This window comes from Taudactylus pleione, unplaced genomic scaffold (assembly GCF_031769625.1).
Source record: "Taudactylus pleione unplaced genomic scaffold, aTauple2 ptg000652l, whole genome shotgun sequence".
In the NCBI taxonomy this organism is placed as follows: Eukaryota; Metazoa; Chordata; class Amphibia; order Anura; family Myobatrachidae; genus Taudactylus; species Taudactylus pleione.
In genome coordinates this window covers 3,488,717-3,514,698 of record NW_028285054.1, presented here as the reverse complement: position 1 = coordinate 3,514,698, position 25,982 = coordinate 3,488,717, and the positions used below count along the sequence as shown (strand labels likewise).

Genomic DNA, 25,982 nt, shown 5'->3' with positions numbered 1-25,982 from the left:
CACAAATAACAGTGAGAGGGAGTGAGGGTAACCAGTGAGTGTGGTGTGATGATGGTGAGGACACAAATAACAGTGATAGGAAATAGGTACAAAGTCAGCAGATGAGTAGGAAATGTCCAGCCAATGTAAACATCAGCTGCACGAGGTGGAGGCTGCAGGGACACACAGGAGAATGGTGGATGGGGTCCTCCTGTAGCAGTGGTATCAGGTACTGTGCTCCCTCTCCTTTATCTCCTTTTTGAGCTCCTCTGTAACTATTACCATGCTATATAAATCTGCACACACAGTTATAACAACCCCACACCAGCTATACAGCCTACACTAGGGTCACAGCCTACACAGAATGAGTATTTAGGATAATGGACACTTACCACAACAACACATGAAACCACAAGTTACATGAAAAAAAATCTACAGATGTTTTATTATATTCTTTATGTATGGCAAATCCTTGCCGGGGACATAGGTTCTCAGACAGTTCTCAAAATCCGGATGGGATTTCAGGTGGTGCAACATCTTCCTGCCATAGAACCTGCAACAGAAAAACGTGTGTAAATAAGTAATAAGCCATTCTGGGACCAGGGATGTAACCTGACATAAGCACATGAAGGCTCAGGCCTGGACCATCACCTACAGACAATACATTCTTTAGGATTTGCTTTACATTTGCTCCTTATTCTCGTGTACATTTATCCAGCGGAGGATAAGGGCTGTTGTCTATGACTGTGTAACCGGCATACACTGCCCTATATAACATTAGGCTAAATAAGGGAGAGCGGATAATTAAAACTACTCTATAACATCTCTGAGCAGCTCTCTCTCTTGTTGAACCCTATGAGAATGATTTGTAGAACTGATCACATCACCACAGAGCATGGGCTGTATAATATCAGTTATTTCCCTTCTGGGAGCAGAGCAGACTACTAACCTGGTGTCCTGAGAGCCATCCTGAGCACACCTAGCTATAGCGGGTACAGCTCTCTCCGTGATGGTCTTTGTCCCGGATAAGACGCGCCTTTGTCCCATTCTCTCCACCAGATGACATAAATGTTTGGCTGCGCAGCTCCGGATGGCAGCGTTCACATGGCTACAGATAGAACATGAACGGATATCACCACCAACATGACAAATGGCCAAGTACTACATATACAAATACAAATGAGTAATTCTACATAATATAATCTAGATGTAGACTATAAAGCCATTACCTGAGTCCTCCATTTATGAGGGATGTGAGAGACCTGACAGATGTTACATTGTCCACCATGGCCTGTAGTGCACGGTCCACCTCCTCCCGTATAAACAAGTTGGAGTCTCCCGCCCTGGAGAGCAGGACACGTGCACAATGCTCCACCTCTCTATCCATGGCCTTCCCCAGCTGTATGAACAGGTCAGCTACACAGCCAATGGCAGCCCGGGACACTTGGGAGCACAAGTTCTTCACCTACAATGTATAAAATAGAAGATTTTACTACAGAACGTACACAAAGGAAGTTAGGGGGAAATAATCCCAGTTTGAACATCAATCCTTCATATGTAATAGGAGATATATTATATATGAGACAGAAAAAGAAACACAGCAAAGCAGCCATCCAGAACTTACTTTTACTTGCTCTGGCTAAATGTATCAACGGCAATACTGTGTCAGTAAGTAATAATTCCCCATATTTGCAGCAGTCACTATACAGAACCAAGTAAGGCACCTATCTGGTGACTGGCTGGTGGCGTGACGGCACCCCCCCCCTCGGCCGGCTCTCCTGGCAAGTGCCATCCTGGCCAAGAGGTAGATACCCCCTGCAGTGGGGCCCCAGCTAAGCTGGGTGGAGAAGCAATACCATCCCCATTGGCACATTAGGATCAATACATAGTCAGACTGAGGCACACACCCCCAGGATAGCCATGGCCACACATCAGACACGGGGCCTGCTGGATGCCTCGCCAGCCCTGCTTATAACCTCCCTCCCACACTCACACCTTGTAAGAAGGGGATTTCATAGAAAATATGTGACCTTTGAACCTCTCATTATGCAAGTTTATGACAATTCTTATGGTATCAGGATATATCATGACAGGCAGCATGGTTTTGCCTGTTACGATACTGATGAGCAGTCTGTCTATAAACTACATTTTATTCATGGAGAAGATCTAGGAGAGCGATGGACAATGAGACCCAGAAGGATGTAATATACTTGTGTTACACATACCAAATACTGTAACAAACACTAAGGACCCACACACCTGTCAGCCATACACATATATATGTAACATACATTTACCTCTTTTGTCAGCACAATGCTGAGGGCATGAAGTCTCTCCAGGACAACTGTGGGATGGGACATGGACAGTGACCTCACCAGATTGATGCCCTTAATCTTCTTCTCCCTGAAAACAATTAAACAACGGATCCTGGTCACCAAATGATCACTCTCTATCTCTATATATAGACACACACATATAGATGTGTATCTGTATCTATATAATAATCCACTACCATCTGTCCCATCTCCGTCATATGCCGTAGGAGCTGTAGTGCGCAGCCCACATCCCGCCCTGCCTACCGTACCCAATGCAGGGGGCAGTGAGGTGACAGCCCCATCAGTGTAAGGGGGTGAGACGTGGCAACGCTGGAAGCTGGGAATTGGCTGAGAGTGGCGATAGCTGGGGTGAGTGTAAGGGGGGGAGAGAGAGAATATGCCAGTATAAGTATAAGTGGGTACAAGGCTAACGATAAGCAGAAAGTCTGTCTCAGCAATGCAGAAAGCCAGAATTACATATATAACAATCAGCAGCATGTATAGTCAGGATACATGAGATAGCAGCAAGTACCAAATATACTAAGCAGAGCATCAGTTCTTCCAATAAGCACAACAGGCTTTAGGTACAGATGGGATATAAACTACTGAAATAACTGGTTCTTTTCCAGCAAGTGTAACAGGTCATTGTGCAGTGTTATTATGGGATTTCTCATGTTACCACCAGGCAGCACTGTCCTGCTCCTCCTCAGGCACCTTCCTCAGTTACAGCCCCTGACAAAGGCATCTGAGGAGCACCTACAGTATACACTGCCTGGGCTTATTGTGTGTGACAGACAGACAGGATCTCATGGTTGGACTGCCAGAGACATCGCCAAGGTCAGACTGGCCAACAGGGATAAAGGGGAAACCCCCGGAGGGCCCCACTGCCTGAGGTCCCACACTCTCCTATAGGGATCAGGTTCCAGACTGTGCACTTGAATATTACATTATACATAACTTACATTATACTGCACAGGACTATGGTGTAAGGGGGGTAAGGAAAGTGACAATTCCTTAGTTTAATATTCCAAATTAATTTATTTGCAATTACTTCCACCGAGAGAAATTCTCAGAATATTCCCTGAGAATCTCTGATCTAGATGACTATGGGGGAGATGTACTAAGCATTGGAGAGTGATAAAGTGGAGATAAATAAAGTATCAGCCAGTCAGCTCCCAACTGTCACTTTTCAAACACAGCCTGTAAAATGACAGTTAGGAACTGATTGGTTTGTACTTTATCACTCTCCAAGGCTTAGTACATCTCCTATGTATGGATGGATTTACTTACAGTTCATTGCAAAGGATTCATACACATTAATTCATAATAACTCCACTTACTTAATATTTATTTTTGACTAACTAATAGATGTTATAGTGGCTAGTGCCGATAGATAGATAGATGGAATTGGTATGAAATACCGCCGGCCGCCCGGCAGGAGCAGAGTGCGACGCAGCGGAAGCCCGACAGCGCTGGAAATCTCGATCGTGGATAGGTAAGTATTTACTAACCTAACCCCCCTAACCCTCCTTAGGGGTGCCTAACCCTAACTTCCCCCCCAAGTGCTTAACCCTAACCCCCCCTCTAAGTGCCTAACCCTAATCCCCCCTCTAAGTGCCTAACCCTAACCACCCCCTTCCCCGCTGCCTAAACCTAAGTCCCCCGGGGGGGTGCCTAACCCTCCCTCCCCCTACCCTAACCCTCACGGGGGGTGCCTAACCCTAAGTCCCCCCCGAGAGCCCTAAACCTAACCCTCCCCCCCGCGGCTGTCCGCTCGCGGCGCCCGGCATCCCTACGATCGGGGCGCCGGGCTCCCGGCGTCGGGGAAATGCGGGCGTCTACATCTAGACGCCCGGCATTTCACCCTTGCCGGGAAATGGCAGTCGGGAAGCCGGCTGCCGGTATTTAGGCAGTCGGCTTCCCGATTGCCTCCCAGATAGATAAATAGATAGATATGAGATAGATAGATAAATAGATAGGAGTCTGTACAGAAATATTGTGCTATCTGACACTAGTTTATAATCACAGAATTGGAATGACACTACAGTAAGTAATATAATAGCATAAAATAAAGAAGGTAACAAGCAGTAACACTGACCCTCCCCAGTCCCTCACTTACCAGTCATTGTTAGACAGCAGATTAAATGCATCATTCAGAGATGGGTCCGGTCTGGGCAGCTCTCTGGGCACAGATGGGCGAGTGACCTCTGTGCAATGATGAGCAGACAATTGGACTTTGCTGGAGCTTTTTGGTGCTAAGAACAATACATAATACAGGTCAGACAGTGCAGGGCCAGTGCTCACATGCAGCAGTTACTGTACATGTAGTTATCTGTAGGAAGATGGACTATGCTGCCAGATCTCACATGAGGCCTCTCCCTCACCCAGATAGTTCAGGTGCTTATTAGAAAACCATGTAATACCGTGAGACTCATCCTGTGTTATGCAGAGAATTACAGGAGATGTCAGCTCACAAAGCCTCAGTTACTCAGTGACATCATGTTTGCAGGCGTGCAAGTAGGTAACGTTACTGTACTTAGATGTGTGATAATTATCAATGACAGGGAGGGGGTGTCATCATGGCCCATATCCCACCCACATCACTGGGGAAGGGGCCTGCTCTACTCTCCCGAGGGTCCTGGAGAACTTTCTGTCAGACACTCAGGGTGATTAGGAAAGTATGACAAATACCAATAACCACTGTGACAGCAGCAGAGGTTGAAAATGTTTCAAAAACTTACGGTCTTTGGCCATCTTAGCCTTTGGAGGCGCAGGCTTACACCACTTCATTTCTGTCTGTCCTGATGGTCTTAGTTGTACTGGGTTATAGATCTCTGCAGATGTAATATATACAGGGAAGTGAGAAACTCTTTCACTGACAAACACAAATGTGTTTAAGTATAATAGATATGGGGGTAGATGTACCAAGCTTTGGAGAGAGATAGAGTGGATGGAGATAAAGTACCAACCAATCAGATTCTTGTTGTTATTTTTCAAACACAGCCTGTAAGTTATTAGCTGATTGGTTGTTACTTTGGGCCCTATTTAAAAAAAACAAAAAAACAATCCCTTTAGCACTCGCTATAGGGGTTATGTAATCCTTTCAATATATAACAAACAGTGGTAATGTAAGATTACTGCTGTGTGTCACTGTATCGCTCTCACCATCCTCAGCGAAGCCTTCCAGGCACTCTCTGGTCCCTGCCAGGTTATACAGTCATGCACTGACCGTCGCACATGACATAGGTGTCCATCGCTGGCGGCTATAGGCTGCCAGCAGCTGTGTGTAGGACCAGGCAGACGAGGGGGGGGTAGATGCACCTTGCCGGCGAGGTAAGTAATGATGAATATCAGTGACATAACCATTTGTATCACTGTAATACTAAACTAAATATGCCGCTGGTATTACAGTTCATTAATAAATGGGACCCTTTATCCCTCTCCAAGGCTTAGTACATCTCCACCATAAATACCTGTGTATCAATAGTAAGAGATCCTGATAGGTATGTCCATGGGGTAAGTGTGGAGGGTATGCCCAGGCAGTTTATGCCATCATAGCTCCACCTTCCGCTACAAAAAGCCATGATTCCTGGCATCACACAGAGGGGAGGGGGTGGTGCCCCTCTCTGGGGAAGTGAATTGCTCTCCCAGCAGCCGCCCTGGTAAGAATTTTTCTGTATACATTACACTATTCCTCTTATCTAGAACATTGAAGCTCATTGCAATTCATTTATCTAATTTATCAATCTACAAATGATATATATCGTGAGTGCATCGGCAGGAGTGTACACCTGATACGTTTCTGAATGACATCGTTCACAGACATATCAGGTCGGCCCTGCGGCACAGCCGATGCCGATATATCTTAAAGATATATCGGTGCATTGGCATGTTTGCACAGGCGACCTGCCGACCGCCCGTACACTAGCTGCAGGGAACCCTGACAGACATCCCCATCTGGGTGGGCAAATTTAAGTGCCCACCCAGTTGCGATGTCAGGCTAGACATATTGTGCAGCCGATTGATAATGTTTATAGCTTCCCAATTGGCCGCTTGGACGGCGGATCACTCTGCTGACCGACCCGCTATTATAGTGTGTACTATGCTTTAGGTTATATCTGAATAATTGTGCACAAAGCACAGTCTGAGCCATCACTGCATGATTATACCGGCATAAATAGGCGGCTGGCAAAGTTATCCAGCAAAAAAAAAGAAAGAAACAATACATTAAACATAGTGGAAAAAGTAAAAGGAAATAAACAGTTTTTAAGGAATCCACATTATGGGGGGTATCCAATGAGCTGCAAAAAATTACCACGGCTAATTACCTCGCCCAGAGCTATCCAATTAGCCCCGAAGTCGGCCTGACGATGGCACTTGTCGAGGTTTTTATTTTCAAGACCTGATGTGTCCCGAAACCGAATCCACGATAATTGTCTTTTTTCTACTTCAGGGTCCATAGGGTATCCACAGGATACCTTGGGGGTATAGGTGTGACGTCAGTCGCAGGGCACCAAAGAGTTAAGCTTTCAGCCTCCCAGGATGCACTAGGTCCCCCTCCTATACCCCGCCCCCAGGTCAAGGCACCTCAGTTTAGTTTGGTGCCCGGCCGGAGTCGGGTGCACCTGTTGGAGTGGGGGCTAGAAGAGCCCCTGAAGCTTATTCTTCATGCAGCTGTGGCTGCACAACTGGATGAACAGCATGGACAGTCAGTCCTGACGTCCATGCTGTCTTCCCTACACCCCGCCGGTACCAGAACGCCGGTACTGATCCGGGGATGCTGGTGGGCGTCTGGGGTCACAGCTAGCGGTGACCCCAGATGCTCCGGACCATGGCCGGATTCAAGGGGGACAGAGGTAAGCAGCGGGGTCCCGCGGTGGGTCCCCGCTGATCACATGGTCCTAAGTCCCCAGGCAGGGGGCTCCCTGGGGACTGGCTGCAGCGTGGAGCCAGGCGACCAACCTGCGCTTCCACTACCCCCTGGGACAGCGGACCGCAGCAGAGCGGTATCGCTGCGGCGTCCCAGGGGTTAAATGCATGCCAGGGGAGCGCGCCTTCCCTGTCTCACAGCCGGCGCCTCCCCCGCTGCACACAGCCCTCTCTGCACTGTGCTGACTGGTCCTGTGTCAGCGCTCCTCCCCCAGGCCAGCTTCTCTCTGCTCCTCGGCGGCCATCTTCTCTGCAACGCATGGTGAACGCTGCTGGAAGTCTGGAAGGAAGCATCGTGGTCTGGGTCCCCCCGCATACCTCTCCTCCGCTGTGGCTCAGGTCTGTGTATGCAGCGCTGTGTCCTACCAGGCCCTGTGTCTGTGTAGTTGAGTGATCAGCGCTGTTAGTGCAGGAATTGTTATTTCTCTGCATTGTATGTGACTGTGCTAGCGCTGCCTGTAACTATTCTTCACTAAACTGTCAGCTTTATTACTGTCCCTGTTCTTTCTGCTAAAGCCCTTGCGGTGCGGTGCTGCAGGGTGGTCTCTCGCCTATTTAATACTTAATTGGTGAGAGAGGTCACATACGTGGTGCCATCATGTCTGAAAGTGATTTTCCCCTCCGGCTACAGTGTACCACGTGCAAAGTACCGTTAGCGGAGGGGGAGGGTAGCGCGGAGGGCCTTTGCCGGCAGTGTTGTCCATGGCGCGGCCTATTACGGTTACAGCACCGGTACAGGAGCCGCCCTGGGCTTGTTTCGCTCAGGCGTTAACAGCTTTAGTGGGCCAGTTAGCTCCGCAGCCCGCGTTTACTCCGATGGGTTTGTCCCAGCAGTCTGTGGTGTCGTCACCCATGCAGGGGTTCCCACGACAATTGGTGGTACCCCACAGTCTCCCTATTTCCCCGCTCCCGGGTTCTCAGGAGCCAGCGTGGGTTAACTCCCTGACGAGTTCTTTACAGCACTTGTCGGATGTATTGCAAGGGGAGTCTGTGATGCGGCCTCATAAAAGGCCGGTGGCGTCTCTGTCCGCTCCTTATGAGGATGACGAAGGGACGTCTGATGATGGGGAGATTCTGGATCCTTACGATCAGGAACCTTTCCATACTAAGGACGCTGATGCTAAGTCCAAAGTATATATTCCTGGACTTATTCGGGCGGTCCGCACAGCCTTGGTGATTGAGGACGAAGTTCCCCCAGCGGCTAAATCTAAGTATGCCTTTTTAAAAGATGTGAAGGGCGATGCCACAGTCTTTCCTCTTTCGGGTCAGTTGGTGGACCATTTAGAGGAGGCGTGGAAACAACCTGGCAAAAGATACCAGCCGCAGAGACGCCTGGCGGTGGCTTATCCGTTCGCGGATAATTATTTTGCTAAGTGTGAATCCCCTCCACAGGTGGATTCTCACGTGACCCGTCTTGTCCGTAGTGCCACATTGCCGATGCCATCCATGTCCTCCCTTAAGGATGCTACGGACCGCAAGGTAGAAATCTGCCTGAAGTCCGCTTATTCCCTTGCAGGGGGGGCAGCACGGCCGGCTATGGCCATTTGCTGGGTTGCCAGAGCGATGGAGCGCTGGGCGGATTCATTAGAGGCTTCTTTTGAATCCGACTGTCCGGCCGAACAAGCGGAGTTGATTGGCAATCTCCGTGATTCGGCCACCTACATCAACGAGGCGGCTCTAGACATTAGTACTCTGGTGTCTAGAATTTCTTCAGCAGCGGTAGCTGCTCGTCGCACCTTGTGGCTGCGATCCTGGAAGGCGGACGCAGATCCAAGAAAGGTCTGGAAGCGTTGCCGTTTACCGGAGAAGTTCTCTTCGGTCCGGATCTGGATAAGATTGTGGCCACGCTGGCGGCAGCCAAATCTGCTTGTCTCCCGTCGGCCGCTGCTCCTTCTGGTTCTGGACCATCGTCCTTTCGGTCATCTAGGGCCCAGGGCAGGCCCAAACCACAGTCGTTTCCTCGACAGGCTGGCCCTAAGAAATCGGGCAAGCCCCGGAAACAGGCATGGAGTACCAGACGTCCGGCCCCCAAGCCAGATGACAAGCCTGCGGCCTGACGGTCTGGGTCTCCCCTTGGGGGATCCCAGGGTGGGAGGCCGCCTGCTGCAGTTCTCCCGGTGTTGGTCGTTCACTACGACAGACACTTGGGTTCTGGAGGTGGTCTCTCACGGGTACGCCCTATCCTTCCGGCACAGACCCCCGGCTCGATTCTTCACCACGGGTCTACCATCAGACCGGAACAAGGCTACGGAGCTGCGGAAGGTATTGCACACTATGCTCCAGGCTGGAGTTATAGTGCCTGTTCCATTCTCCCAGAGGGGCCAGGGTTTCTATTCAAATCTATTTTTGGTACAGAAACCCAATGGGTCATATCGTCCGATTCTCAACCTCAAAGCACTCAACAAGTCTTTGCGGGTCCCGAAGTTTCGGATGGAGACCCTACGGTCCATCATTCTGGCGCTGGAACCTGGGGACTACATGGTGTCATTGGACATACAGGACGCTATGGCGGTCATGGCGGCTTCTCTGCGGCTGCAAGGAGTCCGCATGTTGCCGTACTTGGACGACCTGTTATTGGTGGCACGATCTCCAGAGCTCCTGTTACACCACTTGGACCTGACCATTGCACTGCTGCAACGGCACGGCTGGCTAATTAACTGGCAGAAGTCCACTCTAATCCCGTCTCGGAGGATTCTGCATCTTGGAGCCTTATTGGACTCGGGACAGCAAAGGATCTTCGTGACGGAGGACAAGATCTCTGCTTTACAGTCAAGGGTGCGCAGTTGTCTGCACAGCCGCCGGGTGTCCTTACACTCGGCGATGAGGTTACTGGGCTCCATGGTGTCGGTGTTCGACATGGTGGAATACGCCCAGTTTCACTCTAGACCTCTGCAGCACCTGATCCTGTCCAAGTGGAACGGGCTGCCTCAGTCTCTGAAGTTCCAGACGATTGTGCTCACCCCGGAGGTTCGCCTGTCCCTTGCGTGGTGGTTAAAGATGACCCACCTCAACAAGGGACGTCCGTTCTGGGTTCCAAATTGGGTCCTGTTGACAACGGACGCCAGTCTTCGGGGCTGGGGAGCAGTTTCGGGTCCACACTTGTTCCAGGGCAGGTGGACACCGACAGAAGCGGAGCTTCCAATAAATATCTTGGAACTCCGTGCGGTCTTCAATGCTCTCCTGCAGGCACAGCGGTTTCTCCAGGGTCACCCGGTGCAGGTCCAGTCGGACAATGCTACCACCGTGGCCTACATAAACAGGCAAGGAGGAACTCGCAGTCGGGCGGCTCTCGTAGAGGTCTCTCGGATCCTGGTTTGGGCGGAGCGCAATCTTCCGGCCATATCAGCGGTCTTCATCCCGGGAGTGCTAAATTGGGAGGCGGACTTTCTAAGTCGCCAGGACGTTCATCCAGGGGAATGGTCCCTGCACCCGGACGTTTTTCAACTACTGGTGGACAGGTGGGGTCTTCCAGAAATCGACCTCATGGCGTCCCGGCACAACAACAAGTTGCCGGTGTACGGGTCTCGCACAAGAGACGAAGGGGCGTCTCTGGTGGATGCTCTGTCCGTCCGGTGGACGTTCAGGTTCGCATACCTGTTCCCTCCGGTCTCCCTTCTTCCACGGGTAATCCGGAAATTCAAACAGGAAGGAGGGACGCTCCTGTTGATAGCTCCCGCGTGGCCCAGACGGCACTGGTTCTCAGACCTTCAGGGTCTGTCCGTGGACAGTCCTCTGCGGTTGCCGCTACGACCGGACCTTCTGTCTCAGGGTCCTTGTCTTCACCCGGACCTGACTCGGCTGTCTTTGGCGGCGTGGCTGTTGAGACGGCCATGCTGAGGTCCTGGGGGTTTGCCAGCTCTATGCTGTGTACCATGTTACGAGCTCGGAAACCGTCTTCCGCGAGGATATACCATCGCGTGTGGCATACGTTCTTCCAGTGGTGTCGACCGAGAGGTTATGCACCGCGGGAGTTTCGTCTGTCTCGGATTCTCGCCTTCCTGCAAGCGGGACTAGATCATGGGCTTCGCCTTGCTTCTTTGAAGGTACAGGTTTCGGCCCTATCTGTCTGGTTTCACCGTAGGATTGCTACAATCCCGGATGTGCGCACCTTTATGCAAGGTGTTCTCCGTATTCAGCCGCCCTTTGTTCCACCTGTGGCGCCTTGGGATTTGGCTGTGGTCCTGAGGACTCTCCAAGGACCGCCGTTTGAACCACTGGGCTCAGTGGATATTAAATGGCTAACAGCTAAGACTGTTTTCCTTCTGGCCGTTGCTTCAGCCAGACGTGTTTCTGAGTTAGGGGCTCTTTCTTGTAGACCCCCTTTCTTGGTTTTTTTCATGGGAACAGGGCAGTGCTCCGCACTCGGCCCGAGTTTCTCCCCAAAGTTGTTTCCCAGTTTCAGGTTAACGAGGAAATAGTTGTTCCGGCCTTTAACTCACCGGGTCTTTCCGTGGGTGAGGCCTCTTTGGATGTTGTGCGGGCCTTAAGGACTTATGTGGACCGCACTTCTTTGTTTAGGAAGTCGGACGCTTTGTTGTCCTCTATGGCTTCTGTAAAAAGGGTTGGCCTGCTTCAAAGCAAACTTTGGCAGCCTGGATCCGTATGGCTATTTCTGAAGCTTATCTTCATGAAGGCCTACCGGTCCCTCCTTCTCTGAAGGCTCATTCCACTAGGTCTGTGGGTCCTTCGTGGGCAGCTTGACGTGGTGCCTCGGCAGTTCAGATCTGCAAGGCTGCTACGTGGTCTTCTGTCCATACCTTCGTGAGGTATTACAGGTTTGACACCTTCGCCTCTCAGGATGCTTCCTTCGGGCGGCGGATTCTCCTTTCTGCACAGGAGCGTCCCCACCCTTAAAGGATACTGCTTTGGGACATCCCCAAGGTATCCTGTGGATACCCTATGGACCCTGAAGTAGAAAATATGAGATATGGTAAGAACTTACCCTTGTTATCTCTATTTCTACGAAGTCCATAGGGTTCCACAGGACTCCCGCCCTGTCGCACCTGTGCTGCAGATGGGCTTTGCTCTGGTCACCGGTTTTCCGTCTCCCTCTGGTGAGAATGTGATTCTTGTATGTGTCCAGATCTTTGTTCTCTCTCTTCCTTCTCCTCCTCCGGCCTATGGCTTGGTAACTAACTGAGGTGCCTTGACCTGGGGGCGGGGTATAGGAGGGGGACCTAGTGCATCCTGGGAGGCTGAAAGCTTAACTCTTTGGTGCCCTGCGACTGACGTCACACCTATACCCCCAAGGTATCCTGTGGAACCCTATGGACTTCGTAGAAATAGAGATAACAAGGGTAAGTTCTTACCATATCTCATATTTTTTCTCTCGAAAATAGGAGAAAACACATAGGTCCGAGAGATTATGGCGGTACCTATGTGTTTTCGGGAGAACTATCCTATTATTTTGACCAAAATAATGAATAGGGTGAAAAAAAACATTGGCGAAAATCGGGGATAACCAGCGAAAAATCTGTTTTTCGACGACCGCGGGGCTCAATTAGCGCCCGAACAATGTTAGGGGCTAATTCAATACCGCTCTATGGGGAATATGTATCAAAAACTTGGAGAGAGATAAAGTAGCAACCCATCAGTTTCTAACCGGCATTTTTAAACACAGCATGTAAAATTACAGCAGCTGATTGGTCAGTACTTTATCTCCAAGGTTTAATACATCTCCTATGACATAGATCTGGGTGAATTGCTTAGGAACCTAGAGTCCCGGTAGCTTTTGAATACACAGTATACAAAAGGCTGGTGGAAAATACAACATGCTGCCTTCTTCACCTCTGCGGACCAACGTTCTCTGACAGCCTCCATAAACTCTATTTTATGGTTTTGTCTTTTTACATAGCATTTGGTCTGTGAGCACACACGAGGCCCACTACCCAGGCAGCACAGTGCTGTATACAAGGCCGATGCAAGGTGTCTCGGCACCCTAGGTAAAACAGCTCCCACCACCACCTTCCAGACCCTCAGGTGAAAGTGAGGAGGTGGCATCTAAGAAGTTCCACAGCCATCACCTGCATTTAGTACAACAACAGTGTCTCTCAGATACATCCTTAATATTGTGATAGGCAGACTCTGTGGCGCCCCCAGATCCTGGCGCCCTAGGCAGCAGCCTAAAACTGCCTAGTGGTAGAGCCGGCCCTGGCTGTATAAATGCTGCCCGGAGACAGAAGAATAAAATTGTATTTACCAGACAATGTAGGCAAAGTCTCCAGCTGGATGTTATAATAGGCAGAATTCCGGCCTTCAGCGTTTGGGCCTCTTCCAGTACATTTACGGGGAACAAAAGAAAGTGTGGGCAGCTGCAAACAGAAACATACAGCACCCAGCGTAATAAGTGATAAGAACAAATAATATTATAATAACACATACAGTATAACAGAGAGGATGAAGTAAGGAGAAGCACAATAGAAGATAATATGTTAATATAATATAGCACAGGTTCTCAAACTCGGTCCTCAGGACCCCAAACAGTGCATGTTTTCCAGGTCTCCTCACAGAATCACAAGTGAAATAATTAGCTCCACAAGTGGAACTTTTAAAATGTCTGAGTAATGAATACACCTGTGCTCCAGCTAGGTGACCTGGAAAATGTGAACTGTGTGGGGTCCTGAGGACAGAGTTTGAGAACCTCTGTAATACAGGGATCAACACACTCTATACATATATATATATATATTTGAGAATTACACAAGTATTGGTTTGCACAAAGTCTGCTGCTTCAGTTTTTATGATGGCAATTTGCATATACTCCAGAATGTCATGAAGAGTGATCAGATGAATTGCAATTAATTCAAGAAGGGCAGCAAAGAAGCCACTTCTCCCCAGGAAAAACAAGAGATATGGTAAGAACTTACCTTTGTTATCTCTGTTTCTACGAAGTCCATAGGGTCCACAGGGTTCACCTTGGGGGTATAGCTGGATCTGGATCCACGGGCACCACGCAGTTAAAGCTTTGCTGCTCCCAGGATGCACTTGGGTCCGTCCTCCTCTATACCCCGCCCCCGGCCACAGGCACCTCAGTTGGTAAGCAGCTAAGGCCGGAGGAGGAGACTAAACAGAGAGAAGGAAGACTGGAACACACAAGAAACCATACTCACAGAAATGGGAGACGGAAAATCGGTGACCAGCCACACAGCCCATTTGAAGCCAGGTGCGTCAGGGCGGGCGCCCTGTGGACCCTATGGACTTCGTAGAAACAGAGATAACAAAGGTAAGTTCTTACCATATCTCGTTTTCTACTTCAGGATCCACAGGGTTGACCTTGGGGATGTCCCAAAGCAGTTCAACTAAGGGCGGGGACGCTCCTGTGCTGAAAGGAGTACCCGGCGCCCAAAGGATGCATCCTGAGAGGCGAAGGTGTCAAACGCATAGAACCTCAAAAACGTTTGAATGGAAGACCAAGTGGCCGCCTTACACAGCTGAACAGCGGAGGCGCCACGTCTAGCAGCCCAAGAGGGACCCACAGAACGAGTGGAATGAGCCTGAACAGAGGCTGGCACAGGTAAACCCTCCTGTGCATAAGCCTCACAAATAACGGAACGAAGCCAACGGGCTAACGTTTGCTTGTTGGCCGGCCAACCCCTCTTGTGAAAACCGAAGAGGACAAACAAAGAATCCGACTTCCTAACCGAAGCAGTCCGATCCACATAGATTCTAAGTGCCCGGACTACATCTAAGGAAGCCTCACCAGCTGAAAGATCAGGTGACTGAAAAGCTGGCACAACAAGTTCCTGATTAATGTGGAACTTGGAGACCACTTTGGGCAAAATATCCGGATGAGTGCGGAGCACCGCTCTGTCCTGATGAAAAATCAGAAAAGGGGGGCGACAGGAAAGCTCCCCCAATTCTGACACCCTCCTGACAGAAGCAATTGCTAGGAGAAAAAACGGTCTTGAACGTCAGCCACTTGAGGTCCACCACCTCAAGAGACTCAAAAGGAGGACACTGCAAGACCCGTGGCACCACCGCCAAGTCCCAAGGAGCCACAGGTGGCACGAAGGGAGGCTGGATCCGGAGAACACCCTGGAAAAAGGTGTGAACATCCGGTAGTGTAGCAATCCGTCGCTGAAACCACACGGACAAAGCAGACACATGAACCTTCAGAGAGGCCAGGCGTAAGCCGAGGTCCAAACCTGATTCAAGGAACTCCAAGATTCTGGAAACCCGGAACACCTGAGGATCATAGTTTCTGGATTCACACCACTGAAAGTGCGCCACACCCTGTGGTAAATCCGTGCGGAGACAGGCTTGCGTGCCCTAAGCATGGTACCGAACCGGAGAAACCCCTAGACCTCAAGACGGCTGTCTCAAGAGCCACGCCGTCAAAGACAGCCGACCCAGATCCGGGTAAAGGCAGGGCCCTTGAGACAACAGGTCCCGACGCTGAGGAAGAAGGTACGGAGCGTCGATGGAGAGACACCTCAGATCGGAGTACCAAGGACGTCTGGGACACGCCGGAGCTACCAGCACGAGCGTTCCGCCGTCCTGCTTGAATTTCCGCAGAACCCGAGGATGTAAGGATATCGGAGGAAACAGATACTCCAGGTGAAACGTCCATTTCACCGACAGCGCGTCTACCAGACTGGCGCCTGCGTCTCTTGTCCTTGACCCGTAAACGGGCAACTTGTGATTGTGACGGGAGGCCATCAAGTCCAGCTCCGGCAGCCCCCACCTGTCCACGAGTAGCTGAAACACCTCTGGGTGAAGCGACCATTCCCCGGGATGCACGTCGTGACGGCTGAGGAAGTCCGCCTCCCAATTGAGGACTCCGGGAATGAAGACTGCCGAGATCGCTGGAATGTGACACTCCGCCCAAGCAAGGATGCGAGACACCTCCAACATCGCTGCCGACTTTGGTGGTTGATATACGCCACCATGGTGGCGTTGTCGGACTGCACCTGAACCGCCCTTCCGTGAAGAGCGGGACCGGACGACTGCAGGGCCCGATAAACTGCCCGCAGTTCCAGAATGTTGATGGGAAGAAGAGCTTCTTCCGCAGACCAATGACCCTGAAGTGACAACGAGCCGGTCACTGCCTCCCAACCCCGGAGACTGGCATCTGTCGTAAACAGAACCCAGTCCGGCATCTAAAAGAGGCGACCCTGGATGAGATGAGCTGACTGAAGCCACCACGCCAGAGACCGGCGCACTTCCGGGGACAAAACCAGCATCTGGGATCGGATCCGGTGAGGTAACCCGTTCCACTCCGATAGAATCTGCCCCTGCAGGGGCCTGGAATGGAACTGGGCAAATTCCACCATGTCGAATGCCGACACCATGGACCCCAGGACTCTCATTGCTGAATGGACCGACACTTTGCCACTGCTCAGGTAACCTACACCCTGCAACTGTGTATCCTCAGTCGTAGGGAGGACACCGTTTCCGGAGTCAAGAAAATCCTTTGTTGACCAGAATCCAGAAGTGCTCCCAGATGGACCATCCGTTGTGATGGGATCAGAGAGGACTTCTTCCAATTTATCAACCACCCGTGTGCTTGAAAACAAGCAATGGTCAGGTGGAGATGTCGAAGAAGCACCTCTGGGGAGCTTGCCAGCAGAAGAAGATCGTCCAGGTACGGCAACAGCCGTATACCCTGACCACGAAGGTGGGCAGCCATAACTGCCATCACCTTGGTGAACACCCACGTAGCCGTGGCTATGGGCACATGGCGATAGGTGTCCTGGATATCGAGGGAGACCATGTAATTCCTGGGTTCCATCACCAGAATGATGGAACGTAACGTTTCCATCCTGAACCTGGGAACTCTGAGGTATTTGTTCAGAGACTTCAAATTCAGGATAGGGCGATGAGAACCATTGGGTTTCTGCACCAAAAACAGAGTAGAATAGTACCCCGTCCCGCACTGAGGCTGTGGAACGGGAACAATGACCCCTGCTTGTAGCAAGGATTTAATCTGGACAGCTTTGGTCTTGTCCAGAGAAGGACTCATACAGAAAAACTGGCGGGTTGGCCTGAACCGAAGACAGGTCGTACCCCTGAGAGACTACTTCTCGAACCCAGGCATCCGTGGTGGTATTGTGCCAACACTGGGCGAATAGGAGAAGTCGGCCTCCCACTCTGGGGTCCCCCAGAGAGAGGCCCGTCCCATCAGGCAGCAGGTTTATCCTCCTGCTTGGAAGGGCGCCGAGCACTCCATGCCTGCTTCTTGGGCTTGGGTGCAGCCTTGGTCGCCGAATGTCTCGGGAAGGACTGACCCTTGGCCTTACCTGAACCCGAAAGGACCGAAAGGCGGAGCTCCGAACCTTAGCCGGCACTGAACCCGAAGGAAGGAAGGCCGACTTGGATTTAGCCAAGGTATCCACTATTTTGTCCAAGTCCGGACCAAATAGCAACTCACCATTAAAAGGCAATGCCTCCAGACTCCTTTTAGAGTCCGCATCTGCTCGCCAAGACCTCAGCCACAAGGACCGACGAGCAGACACAGCTGCAGCCGACACCCTAGAGGTCAGCAGACTAGCATCCAACAAAGCTTCCCCTACATAGGAAGCGGCATCCCTCATTTGACCAATTAACGCTCTCTGGATCTCCGGAGCATCCTCTGGAAAAGTATCGTCCAAAGCGTTAGCTCAGCTCTCAATGGCCTTAGCCACCCATGAAATGGCCATGGACGGGCGCGCCACCGCCCCTGAAAGGGAGTAAATGGATTTCAAACATATCTCGACCTTCCTGTCTGTGGGATCCTTCAAAGAGGAAATAGACGGTAATGGAAGCGTAGCGCTCTTAATCAAGCGAGTGACGTGGGAATCCACAGCCGGTGGAGTTTCCCACTTCCTGCAATGCGCTTCAGGAAAAGGATAATTCGATGCCAACCTCTTTAGTGGATGGAATCTCTTACTGGGCAACTGCCAGGCCCCCGTCATATGATCCGTCAACTGGTCAGACAAGGGAAACACACTCGACGTAACCTTAGCTTTTTTAAAGTTAGGGTACTTAGATTTAGGGGCCGGTGCATCATCCTCTATATGAAGGATAGCGCGCACCGCCCTAACCAATACCGGCACATTAATGGAAGATTTAGTCTCCATCTCCTGGGCCGCGGCGTCAGAGTCAGTGTCTTCATGAACTTCATCATCCGAAGACACATCCGAGTCCGACAGCTGCACTGTTAGAGAACTCACAACCTGACGCTTGGGCGCCTTAGGGGGCAAATCACTCTGCAACACAAAAACAGAGAATGAGGCCGCCAGACTCTGCACAGAGCTGGAGAGTACATCCACCCAAGGTGGAGGCGCAGCATGAGGATAACCCTGAAAAGGCACCATCCACCGCTGAGTCACAGGGGGTGACTGGACATACACAGGCACCCCCGCATAAGGACCCACGGTTTGAGACCCGGGGGGAGACTGCAATAAATGCGGAATACCCGGGGAATGGGGGATGTTAGGCTGGGGCAACGCCCTAACAGGCACCGCAGCCGGCACCGCTAAACGGTCCACAATAGATGCCAACACCTGGGAAAACATCGCCCAAGGAGGATCCTGTGAAATAGGGGGCACAGAGGGGCCAGGCACCAGCTGGCACCGCCCGCACAGACCATCCTAAGATAGATCCCCCATATCAACTCCAGCAGCACAGCGTCTGCAGGAAAACAGCACAGGAGCTCCGGAGTGCTCAGTCTCCTCATCAGACATGATACAGAAATGCTCAATGAAAACGTATCACCAGAGGGAATATGGTGAAAACACCTCCGCACTCACAGCATGCAACACAAACAGCCCACAATATGGAAGTGTGCAGCACACAACTGTATGTGACCGACCTCGCAAATACTTGATTTATACAAGCGAGGTCCACAGAAAAAAGCCCTTCCCCCACACACCTGTCGGGCCGTATGGAAAGGGATAGGTACAAGCTGACAGTAAGTTAGAAATAAGTCACAGACAGCAGCACTAGCAAAAGTCACATACAATGCAGTAAGGATTTGACTCACCGCACCTTCCGCTACAATCAACCTCCCAGATTCAGTGTCTGGGAGGGCTATAGCGCTGCGTACACTGTCCCTTTGCAGAGGAGAGGTACCCAGGGGGATCGGTCCATGCACCGCCTGGGAGTCTGCGTTACAGCCTTGAAGATGGCCGCCGGAGAGCTCTGAGGAGGAGTGGCCGCATGAAGAACAGCTCAGCGACGCCAACACACGTGAGAGAAGGCGCGCTGAGCTGAGGGGAGGAGCTGCTAAACCAGGGAAGGCTGCCTCCCCTGGCTAGTAATTAACCCCAGGGACGCTGGTTCCCCTCCAGCCATTATTCCCTGGTGGTCCAGCGGACGCGCGGGGTATGCCTGCAGAGGGGGGAGCCCGCCGCCGCTACTAGCGCCGCCGGTCTGTCCCCAGAGACCGGCGGCTAGAGACTGCATTTCCCCCGCGTGCAGCGCTGACAGCGCTACACGCGGCTTACCTGAATCCCCGTGAGCCCGGCAGCAGTCAGTGGGAGGTCCCGGAGCCACGCTAGTACTGACTCCGGGGTCCCGCTGCGATCCCCAGATCAGTACTGGCGTCGCAGCGCCAGCGGGGTTGTTGGAGCGGCAGCGTGGACGTCCAGCTGGACAGTCTGATGCTGCCGCTCTGAAGAGTAAAAAATAAAATCTTCTATCTTCAAAAATAAAGCTTAGGGGCTGCTAAAAACAGCCCCACTGCAAGAGGGTGACCCGACTCCGGCCGGGCACCAACTAAAACTGAGGTGCCTGTGGCCGGGGGCGGGGTATAGAGGAGGACGGACCCAAGTGCATCCTGGGAGCAGCAAAGCTTTAACTGCGTGGTGCCCGTGGATCCAGATCCAGCTATACCCCCAAGGTCAACCCTGTGGACCCCCTATGGACCCTGAAGTAGAAAGCATCAGGTACAGAATGATATTCAGCAAAAGGTACAGGGATTGGACTACTGAGGACTGGGGTATAAGTTATTTTCTCTGATGAATCCCCTTTCAGATTGTTTGGGGCATCTGGAAAAACGCTTATCCGGAGAAGGAAAGGTGAGTGCTACCATCAGTCCTGTGTCATGGCCAACAGTAAAGCATCCTGAGACCATTCATGTGTGGGGTTACTTCTCAGCCAAGGGAGTGGGATAACTCACAATTTTGCCTAAGAACACAGCCATGAATAAAGAATGTTACCAAAACATCCTCCAAGAGAAACTTCTCCCAACCATCCAAGAAAAGTTTGGTGAGGAACAATGCCTTTTCCAGCATGATGGCATACCTTGCAAAAGGCAAAAGTGATAACTAAGTGGCTCGGGGAACAGAACATCGAAATTTTGGGTCCATGGCCAGGAAACTCCCCAGACCTTAATCCCATTGAGAACTTTTGGTCAATCCTCAAGAGGTGGATGGACAAACAAAAACCCACAAATTCTGACAAATGCCAAGCATTGATTAGGCAAGAATGGGCGGCCATCAGTCAGTATGTGGCCCAGAAGTTGATTGACAGCATGCCAGAGCGAATTGCAGAGGTCTTGAAAAAGAAGGGTTAACACTGCAAATATTGACTCTTTGCATAAACTTAATGTAATTGTCAATAAAAGCCTTTGACACTTATGAAATGCTTGTTATTTTACTTCATTATACCATAGTAACATCTGACAAAGAGGTCTAAAAACACTGAAGAAGCAAACTTTGAGAAAACCAATACTTGTGTCATTCTCAAAACTTTTGGCCATATGTATGCACTAGCTGATGTACCTTCAAGTTATTAAGTTATATTATGTGATGTTGTCCAAATCCATCCAATGTATGGCCCAGAACAGGCTCCCTGGGTCAAAGTTCTGCCCGGTGCACTCCACTGTGAGGTCTGACTGGGACCCCAACCACTCCATTAGGCATCCCAGAATAATTGCCACCCCTCTGAAGTTTTCATCCATATCCATCTAGTGTAAGGACCAGAACAGCCTCTCCGGGTCAACATTTTGACCAGCGAACACCAACAGAAGGTCTGAGCGGGAATTCAACCACCTAGTATGTATTCTGGGGGGTTGTGCATGGGATCCTGGCGGGTGTGATGCCGCCAGTCAGAATATTGACAGCGGCATCCCGACAGTCAGAATCCCAATACCATAAGGTAAGTATCGTACCACTAACTTACCCTAACCCTCCCCGATGCCTGAACCTAACCTCCCCCTAGTATCTAAACCTAACCTCCCCACACCATAACCCTCACCCCTTAGATCCTAACCTTTCCCCTAGTGCCTAACCCTCTCTTCTCGATGCCTGAACCTACCTCCCCATAATGACTAAACCTAACCTCCCCCTCCCCACACCCTAAACCTAACCCTCCCCCCTTAGATCCTATCCCCTGATACTTGCCTTCGGGAAGCAGGCGGTCATGATTCCGGCGCCAATGTTTTGACCGTCGGCATCCCACATGCCGGGATGCTGTCTACATCCCCTTCTGAGATCCAATGTTAACGCTCTATGAAGTTTTAGTCTAAATCCATCCAGTAGACGGCTCAGAACAGGCTCCCTGAAATAACAATCTCCCTGACTCCCTGAAGAGTCAGCAAGCTCCCTGATTACACCTTACCCCCTTTATGTAGCTGTTCTATTAAAAAAAAAAAAAAAAAGCTATAAACATTCAAATTGGATAATTTGTATAATTTCCCTGCATTGGTTATAAGGTACAATGATACCTTTGGCTACATGCATTTCTTCTTTTGGGGTCCATAGGGTCCACAGAGATTAAAAGAGTTAACAAAAGGTATGTTATACCATAACTCTTATTTTTCTGATAAGTATTAGTGTATTTTTATCAACAAGTAGATCTAACTGCTTTGGGGCTTGTTTACATATATTTACATATGTTTAAGTACATTTTATGACACGCCTCTCAGATGTAGCAGTACACGCCCACTTTACCGCGCACTCACAGCTGTTGCTTTCACAATCTCCCTAAAGTGCTTTTTCAAAAGTAGGCAAGTATATTTATGCTGCAATAACGCTGTAATGGTGCATTACTATTGTGCCATCAGCCTGTGCTCCACAGTCATTACAGTCACTATGTATCATATATCTATGAGGTGAGATCCTGCCCAGGTCACAGAAATATTGTTGTGAAGAATAAATAAAACCAACAGGGGAAAAACATAAAAATGATCACACTCACCTGGTCACATTTCTGAGGGCTTGGAAAGCTTAGCTTAGCCTTTGGAGGCTCAGGTTTGGACAACTTCATTTCTGTCTGTCCTGATGGTTGTACTGGGTTATATATCTCTGCAGATGTAATATATACGGGGTATTTTACATATAATAAATGAAAAATAAATACATTAAAAAAGTGGAAAAAGTAAATAAACACCGATTCTAAGGAAACCATACTATTGTTGGTACATATGGAGTGTGCTACTGCGCCTCCTCCATAATGTTTCACTACATGAAGCATCCGATCCTTTACCAAGATGGCCACCATCCTTTAGTCTGCGCATGCGTGACACCATTTGAGTCACTGCGTTTGAGCACCACAGTAGTACACAGTCATTTACTACTTAGCTCTGTGGGGGATCCTGCTAAATCCTGTACTCCTGCCTACATACATGACCGGATGGTTTGCTGTATGCTCTGCTCCATCACCGCTGCCTGTATACATAACTGTGACTATGGCTGAACTGAAACTGTGCACTACAATAATTACAAGCTCCTGGCTAAGTATATCCAGCTGGAGTATATACCAAACCGCTGGTGTCTGCTATTTAATAACCATGTACAGCACAAAAAAGTAATAGTATACACATATCAACAATTATGACATAGATCTTTGGGCAAATGTTTGGGTACCAGAGTCCCTGTAGCTTCTGAATATATACAAAAGGGTGGTGGAACATACAACATTCTGGGATCTACACAAGCTTAGGATAGATCAGGGCTCTACAACTGGCAAATGCAGACCAACGTTCTCTGACCGCCTCCATAAACTCTATTGTATGGTATTGTCTTATTACATAGTATTTGGCCTGTGAGCACACACACAAGACTCACTACCCAGACAGCACTGGAGACAGAAGAATAATAATGTATTTACCAGACAATTTCGGCAAAGGCATCAGGTGGATGTTATAATAGGCAGAACTCCGGCCTCCAGCGTCTGGGCTTCTTCCAGTACATTTACGGGGAACGTTAGGAATTGCAGGCAGCTGTAAGCAAAGAAACATACAGGACCCAGCATAATAATAAGTGATAAGAACATACAATATAATAATAACAACACATACAGTATAACAGGATGACGTAAGGAGAAGCGCAATAGGGCAACAAAAGATGGTACGTAATATAACACAGGGAGTAACACACTCCCATCAGAAAAGGTACAAATTAACCTACAGTATAAAGCAAACACAAAAATATATCTACAGTATATAATGGCAAATTCATTAATTTCAACAAACTATTGTCATTTCATAATTACTATCATAAGTAATTTCTACACATTGTAAAATATAATTTCCAATGACTGAAAAATTCTTATTAGCGTTTAATTTTATATTTGCTATAGGTGACCATAGGTACATAACTAGCGCCTGTGTGTATGCGCTCTTAGGGTCAGGACAATGGGCGCTGTATATTGTATTAGGTGAACAGAAGAGAATAAGACCCTAACAAACACAGAGCATCCACCATATAAATCCTATGTACATACTGGCAGATCTGTGAATTCCAGGTAACCTGACACTGTATAGGCACTTTATGCTGCAATAACGCTGTAATGGTGCATTACTATAGTGCCATCAGCCCGTGCTCCACAGTCATTACAGTTACTATGTATCATCTATCTATGGGGTGAGATCCTGCCCAGGTCACAGAAATATTGTTGCGAGGAATAAATAAAACCAACAGGGGAAAGACATGAAATGATCAGGACTCACCTGGTCACAGGTCTGAGGGCCTGGAAATACATCAGCTGCCTGTCCTGCACGATCCCAGGGAAATGCATATTTCCCCTTCACAGCGCTCAACATTCGGTGAGCATTCGGCTTAATTTGAGGGAACATCCCTCAAGCACAGTCGCACTCTCCTTACTCCTCAACTCGACGACTAGCACTGACCTATGCTTTGGCAGTTGGTCAGCTGATTCCGTGACATCACAATGCAGTGACATCACCAGACATTCTATTCCCTGACTGTGTGAGACACATTATACAGCCATCTACTTAGCACCATGTAACACATAGGGGCAGATTGGGAACATAATGTAGCCTTTGAAAATATTTTAAAAGTGATATCATGTTGTAGGCAACAAGGGCTGCAATAGCTTATTATAAGAAATCCCCCTGATCTCCCATCATCAACAAGGTTATGGCCAAGGTACAATACAAAATGGAGGCCTTTGGTGTCCCAGACTCTACCTCAGTCTCTTGTCCTATCAATATTTGGCACAAATTAGTAATGTAAGGAATACTCTATGGTTAATCCTCCAAATAACATCTCTGACCCCTCACTCATTACTGAAATTGCATTTCAATACACTTACACAGGTATCATGGATTGTAATGTTTGGATGTATGGGACATAAACATCTCATATTTTAGCACAGTTATAACTTTGGGCCTGTTCCTCCCCTGTAACCACATTTTCCAGAGTTATTATACTTTTTCCCTCTTTTTGTTTTGTTGTCTTCGGTATCCTGAAAACTTTGAGAGGTTTATCAATAAACAATATTGATAATAAAGATGAATAAATCCTATTTTATGGCTGAATACATATTGAACTGAATTAACATTAAAACTGGGGGAAATTACTAAATGGCCGAAATACACTATAAGAATTAAGTACAGTAATTACTAATTACCAATGACCATGTGATTACTAGTTTCTGCTCCATCTAAGAGCTGCACTCTCTGCCTTATATCTACTGTATACAGATATTATTACTAATATAATATTAGGTAATATATTTTATATAAGGATCATGATTGCTGTAAATACATTGCTGACGTATGATATTTTGAATTAGATCAAGAGGAGGATACAATCTCTGATTATATATATTTATGATAAAACGACCCTTGATCTAAGTAACATCAACTTAAAAGAAACTTTATACAACATCGATTGTAATATCAATGTTACATTTATAATAATATTTATTGCTTTCTTCACCTTGAATAAGTCTGACTTTTTACATTAAAATATAATTTTTTAGAGATTTTATCCAGCATCGATGTTACATTTATAATAACTTTTATTGTTTTTTTTCCCACCCTGAATGAGTTACTCTAAGGTCCCTAATGCATCCTGTATGGATTAAAGAATTTTTGATAGTTGTTGAACTCAATCTTTGTTCTAGATCCAAACATTGATGGTTATAACAACATCGGATGCTTTTAAATGTGAATTGATGTTTTTACACATTTTTGTAATTTGTATTAACTTGCTATTATATTATAATAATGTAGATTACTTTTTTTATGTGTGTGTGTATATATATATATATATATATATATCTATATATCTCCATTAGAATGATCTCTTTCTATTTTTCGATGTATACCTAATATCTTTCTAGCGGTGGAACTAATAATGGCGGCTGTGAACCGTAAACATAACTAACTTTATTAACAAACGGACACAAAATCGGAAGTTCGGCACTTCCGTCTGCCGGGTACTTAATGCCGGTATTCTCTACACCCCCGCACCTTGAGAAAGACGCCAGTGGGCATTGAAACACGTTGGTCCAGCAGGAGGGTAAGTAACTTGCACCACGAGGGAGGACTTTTTGTTACATCAAGTAGATGTCAGGACATCTATGCCA

General features: G+C 48.7%; 1 protein-coding gene across 1 annotated transcript; it reads right to left on the bottom strand.

Annotated features, from left to right (window-relative positions):
- Window positions 1-411: 411 nt before the first annotated feature.
- Window positions 412-24,836, bottom strand: LOC148478843 (TOG array regulator of axonemal microtubules protein 1-like). The gene is made up of 10 exons (XM_088455305.1): window positions 24,097-24,836; window positions 23,256-23,367; window positions 22,344-22,450; window positions 13,423-13,534; window positions 5,036-5,128; window positions 4,414-4,549; window positions 2,277-2,382; window positions 1,209-1,444; window positions 929-1,087; window positions 412-532 (listed from the first exon to the last, which is right to left on the bottom strand). The coding sequence occupies exons 1-10, from the start codon at window positions 24,220-24,222 to the stop codon at window positions 412-414; spliced, it is 1,308 nt and encodes a 435-aa protein (XP_088311431.1). The 5' UTR covers window positions 24,223-24,836.
- Window positions 24,837-25,982: the final 1,146 nt, after the last annotated feature.